The sequence below is a fragment of the Carlito syrichta genome, unplaced genomic scaffold (assembly GCF_000164805.1).
Source record: "Carlito syrichta isolate Samal-C Ts95f unplaced genomic scaffold, Tarsius_syrichta-2.0.1 Scaffold305745, whole genome shotgun sequence".
Lineage (NCBI taxonomy): Eukaryota > Metazoa > Chordata > Mammalia > Primates > Tarsiidae > Carlito > Carlito syrichta.
In genome coordinates, this window is record NW_007249841.1 from 96,440 (window position 1) to 102,439 (window position 6,000).

The window sequence follows — 6,000 nt, forward strand, 5'->3', positions numbered from 1 at the left end:
GGAAAGGGGGAGCAGGTGAGTCATGTGATGAGAGAGGAAGGAAGAGAGGAGGGCGATGCCAAGGCTCCTTCAAACAACCAGCTCCATGTGAACTCAGGGAAGCGAGACTCACTTGTGACCATGAGAACAGCACCAGCCCTTCAGGAGGGATCTGCTCTGTGGTCCAGACACCTCCCGCCAGCCCCACCTCCAACACTGGGGACCACTTTTCGGCATGAGATTTGGAGGGGACAAACGTTCAAACTCTATCAGGTTTCCCATGAGTCATGCTTCTGTGAACAGTTGTGTGCAAGTGTTGCATGGAAGTGTGTTTGCATCTCTCTCTTTGTCTGTATATAAGCTGGGCCATGTGATATCTCCAGATTTAACGTTTGAGGAACTGATTTCATATCAATCTATTCCTATCTCTCTTATTTTGCTATTTGTCTTTGTTGGTGTTTATTTTCTCCTATTTTTTTCTTCTATATTCTTATATAAGTTTTATTCTTTGCCTCTATCTCAATTCGTTCAACACACACGTGTCAAGTGCCTCCTGCATGCTACGAACTCAGCCAGGTCTGGGGGCCTACAGTGGGCTGGGTGTAGTCATTGATCCTGATTTCTCCAGATCTTACCACTTAGGGAGAGACAGAGGAGTACATGACAATTTTAAATCATTGAGATATGAGGGGGACCAAAAAAATGGAATGTATTTATTAAAAATTGTGTACTTGTTCTTACATGTTTAAACTTTAATCACTTTCAAGGTACTCTCTATTTGATGCAATATACCTGTCGACATGCTTTTCCACTGCTAAAAACAGTTTTTGAGCTCATTAATTTTGGTGCTTTTTAGTGCTTCTACAGTTTTTTTGTTTCACCTCTTCCACGTGGGTAAAACATTTCCCTTTGAGGATTTTTTTTTTTTTTAAGCTGGGAAAACAAACAAACAAAAAAGTGGCTCAGGGTTAGATCCAGTGAATAGGGAGGGTGGGGCACATGGGGATCATGCTGTTTTTGGTTAAAAACTGCTGAACACTTAGCATGTTGTGGGCAGGTATGTTGTCATCATGGAAGAACCAGTCACCTGTTTGCTACAACCCAGGATATTTCTTCTGCAATCATGATGCAACCTTCTCAAAACTTCCAGATATAAACTTTGGTGGACCATTTGATCTGAAGAAACAAATTCCATGTATGCTACAAGGGGCCTGCCCTCCAAAAAATAATTTCAGTCATTTGTATGCTGTCAGGAAATACAGAGAATTGTGGGTGTTTACAGGAGGCATCTCCTATGTCTACTTAGTGCTGTAATCGACTTGGATTAAGGGATTTAACTTTCCTTCGTGATTTCCAGTTGTTGACATTCCCAGTTGTTGGTATTTTAGTGTCTCGTTTTTATGCTGAGACAGCTCACACTGAGTTATGTCGAGTGAGTCACTTTAATTTTTAGCAGACTAACATAACTCCCTTTCATAGTTCAGCTCTCACACTGAAAAAGTACGTGAAATAATAATCGCTAGAAACCTTTTAGCATCCTTTGAAATATTTGCGACAAGAGAAAGCTAGCAGGATGCCTGATAGACATGATGGAGTTTAAAAGGTGTTTGTTGAACGAATAAAGACATGTAGCACAGTGCTGCACGTGCATGCAAAGATGAGCAGTACATGAGTCAGTGATGGATTCTGTGAGTTTCTGATTCAGCACTGACAATGCAGGGTGGTCATGCACAAGCTTGACTGCGACATTCTCTTTGGCTGCAGGACTTGTCACAAGGCTGCGGTACCCGGTTGGCGTGAAGGGACAGAGTGCACCTACCACCGCGGGATTCAGCTACGGTAACCCCCAGTTTGTGGGTGCATTAGCTCATGTTCCTTGGAAAGAGTCAATTATCACTAGACAAATTTGGGTGTGTAGAATTCCACGTAGTATAATTTTTATTTTTTAAATAAATGAGGTTTCACTCTGTGGTCTAGGCTGGAGGTCAGTGGTGGGAAACATAGTTCACCACAGCCTCAACCTCCTGGGCTCAGGTGATCCTCCCACCTAAGCCTCCCAAGTAGCTGGGACTACAGGTATGCTCCACCATGCCCAGCTAATTTTAAAAGATGTTTGTTGAGATATGGTGTCACTATGTTGTCCAGGCTGATCTTGAACTCCTGGCCTCAAGCGATCCTCCCACTTTGGCCTCCCAATGTGCTGGTGTGAGCCAGTGTACCTGGCTTAGAACTATTTTTATATGTTTATAGTATGACTTTCTAGGTGATTATATTCATAGCTGTAGTAATTCTAGGTTTTCTATTTTCATCATTATTCATAATTCAGTAAAACTTTCTGTTAGTGAAAAACCAGCATTATCATGTTGCATCTAAAAAAACTCAAAGCCCTTCTTGGTCCTCCCACTGTTACTTACAGGAGTGTAAGAACAGAGGGGAGTGAGAAGGCTTCCAGCCTGATAGCTTTTGTTGCTCCTGGCAGAAGCCTTTACGTGGGGGGATCAAAAGATCTCAGAATTTATTTAGAAAAAATTTTGTATTTATTCTCACATGTTTAAACTCCAGTCACCTTCAAAGCACTCTCTGTTTGATGCAATACACCTGTCGAGATGCTTTTTTCACTGCTCAAAACAGGTTTTGGAGTCATCCATTTTGATGCCTTTTAAGCTTCTGCCCTTTTTTGTTTCACCTCTTCCACATTGGTAAAATGTGGACTTTTTCATCCAGAGAAAGAAAAAAAGAAGTCATTCAGGGCAAGATTGGCTGAACAGGGAGGGTGGGACATGGGAGTCCAGCCATTTTTGGTGAAAAATTGCTGGACGGTCAGTGTGGTGGGCGGGTGTACTCATAAATCACCCACTATGAAATGGGCAAGTGCCTTGAAAGAATCTCTAAAAAACATTCACTGAAGCTGAACACAGCCTCTCATAATACCAGCTGGTTCACAGATAACAATGGGTTGCTAGAATATTTCCCTAGGGTGGGGGGAAGCTGGTACTACATAGGGCCTGCCCTCCAGAAGATAATTGTGGTTTTGTTTTCAGTCTCCTCTTGCAACACAGCAGGCTAAATTATTTCCAACTTGATATAGTTGAAAAAGAAAAAAAAATCCCAAGTGGAAATAGTGGCAAAGGGAAAAGTATCATTTTCAAAAAGTGGCTGCAGCTCTCAAGCTGTATTGCTACTAGCCTGTTACGTAGTGTCGCCTTTCTCAGTCCTCTGTGCTTGTGGGTGACACTTCGAGGGCCTTCCTACCCCAAGGGACGAATGCTGCCTTGCACAGGCCAGAGGCAGGTTGGCACATCTGTCCCGTGTGTGGCTGGTGATGCTTCAGGGTTGCCCATGGCTCTGGGGCTGCTGATCTTGGCCATCGGTTCCTCCATGATTCCTGCCGTGTCCTCCTTACGATTCATTCTGCCCCACTCACCCCTCGTGTCTTGCAGAGAAGTGGGAAATCAACCCCTCGGAGCTGACCTTCATGCGGGAGTTGGGGAGTGGACTGTTTGGGGTGGTAAGGCTGGGCAAGTGGAGGGCCCAGTACAAGGTCGCCATCAAGGCCATCCGGGAAGGTGCCATGTGTGAGGAGGACTTCATAGAAGAGGCCAAGGTGATGATGTAAGTGGTCCTCATCTTCCCAGCTCCTTCTGTTGTATTAAAAAGTGGCCTCTCTCACAAAGATGGGACAAAAAGACATCAGGACACTGAAAAGAGGGGAACTTGGGGTTTGGAAATTACCTGTTGGGGACAGTGTTTACTGTCTGGGAATGGGTCACCTGGAGTCCAACCTCCACCATTCCTCAATGCATGTGTGCCCCTCAGTCTGAAATAAAATAAAAGGCTAGATGCAGTGGCTCATGCCTGTAATTGCAGCACTTTGGGAGGCCGAGGTGGGAGAATCACTTGAGCCCAGGGGTCTGAGACCAGCCTGGGAAACACAGCAAGACCTTGTCTCTACAACAAAACAATAAAACAAATTAGCCAGGCATGGTGGCACCTATAGTCCCAGCTGCTTGTGAGGCTGAGGTGGAAGGATGGTCTAAGCCCAGGAAGTTGAGACTACAGTGAGTTGTGATTGTGCCTCTGCACTTCAGCGTGGGCAATGTCGTGAGACTCTGCCATAAATAAATAAATAAATGAATGAATAAATGAAAGCACAAATAAATCAGTAGAAAATTATAAACAAGCTGTACAAAGAAAATAATAATCACCAACATTTGTACAGTACTTTGAGTCCTAACCTAAATCTAAAGTATCTCTTGCCTGTTTTCCAATGCTTCTAACACTTGCAAGTGTTTTCATTTTGTTTTGCATTGCGCAGGCTGGAGTGCAGTGGCACAATCACGTCTCACTGCAGTCTCAACCTCCTGGGCTTAGGCCACCCTTTGTATTAGCTACATAATGGTCTATTGTATGAAAACACCACAGTTTATTAAATGATGGTGCACTTGATAGAAGAAAAAATAAGTGATCCCTTTAGTAACAAAGACACAGAACCCACTGGGGTGCCCACCCTCAGTGGACTGGATAATGAAGAAAATGAGGGACACACATACCTTGGAATACGACATAGCCACAAAAAAGACCAAAATCATGTGCTTTGCAGCAACATGGGTATGGATGGAGACCAATGTTCTAAGTGAATAATCATAGAAACAGAAAAAGTGCCACATGCTCTCCCTTATGAGAGGGAGCAAAACCCTGTATGTTAAACACGGGGGCTTTGGAGTGTCCCAGAGGTTAAACACTTTCCACGGGCACTGCGTCCACCACATGGGGACAGGCTTAGTGGAAGCCCAAGCTTTACCATTGTGGGCATTTCTGCGTCACACACACACCTCTTGAATCTAACAATAATAACAGATATTAGGTTGCCTTGTTTAGTTTAAGAATAGAGATTAATTTACTATGGAAACTTCCTTGATGTATGCTCCTAATGTATAGGTTTCTGATTAATTAAAATTGCATTGACTGGGGTCTAAAATGGGGAGAAAGTGCCAGAACCCTGGCGGTTTCTTTTCCCACAGTAATTACATGTATGTGTGTGTGTGGGTGGCTGTGTATGTCTGTGTGTGTGTCTCTGTATATGTCTGTGCGTGTCTGTTTGTGTCTATGTCTGTGGGTCTGTACGTGCCTGTGTGTGTATCTCTGTGTGTGTGTGTCTGTGTCGTGTCTGTGTGTGCTGTTTGTGTGTGTGTGTGTGTGTGTCTGGGTGCGTGTCTGTGTGTTTCTATCTGTGCATGCGCATGTGTGTCTTTCTTCCAGGAAGCTGACACACCCCAAGCTAGTGCAGCTCTATGGGGTCTGCACACAGCAGAGGCCCACCTACATTGTCACGGAGTTCATGGAGAGGGGCTGCCTCCTGAACTTCCTGCGGCAACGACAAGGTCACCTGGGCAGGGACGCCCTGCTGAGCATGTGCCAGGACGTGTGTGAGGGCATGGAGTATCTGGAGAGGAACAGCTTCATCCACAGGGACCTGGTGAGCTGTCCGCAACGCTGGCAGGCTGCGCTCCTTAGAGGTCTGGCCACACGGGCCAAGGTGCTTGTTCTTAGCAGCGTGTCTGCTACCCTGACATTGAGACTTGGTACATGCAACGTGCCAGTGATCTTAAAGGACAGATCTTCATGAACTCTAATAATATACATAGTTGACAACTCTAAGCATTTTCTGTGCAGGAAGTATTTGAGCTCCCTAAGAATCCCAGAGACGTGGCCCCCAGTGAATGTGATCACCCCCGCTGTGTAACAGAAGGGAACATCAGCTATGGGGGGCCACTATGCCAGATGGGAAGTGGGAACCAGCCTTGACCTTCTGAGGAGACCCCAAATTCCTTCCTGCCGCACAAAAACAGCAACCGTAGCAAAATCCCATGGTTCATTTTCTTTATTTCTGAAATCCTGGGAGAAGATGGAGGCTCGTGGTAACCTCTGAAAAAACCAGAGAGGAAATCTGTCCCAGGTTCTGAGTGACTGTGAGGGAGACACTGCTTAATTTTTCCTTCTTTCCCCTCTTATCCTGTCTCT

At 45.0% G+C, this 6,000-nt stretch overlaps 1 protein-coding gene across 1 annotated transcript in view; it reads left to right on the top strand.

The window, feature by feature from the left end:
- The window catches only part of TEC (tec protein tyrosine kinase), an 86,472-nt gene that overhangs the window by 72,883 nt on the left and 7,589 nt on the right, over positions 1-6,000 (top strand). Inside the window, exons 11-13 of the mRNA XM_008062550.2 lie at positions 1,744-1,818; positions 3,420-3,591; positions 5,239-5,455. Coding sequence (XP_008060741.1) covers positions 1,744-1,818; positions 3,420-3,591; positions 5,239-5,455 — 464 coding nt within the window. The remainder of the gene's footprint in view (positions 1-1,743; positions 1,819-3,419; positions 3,592-5,238; positions 5,456-6,000) is intronic.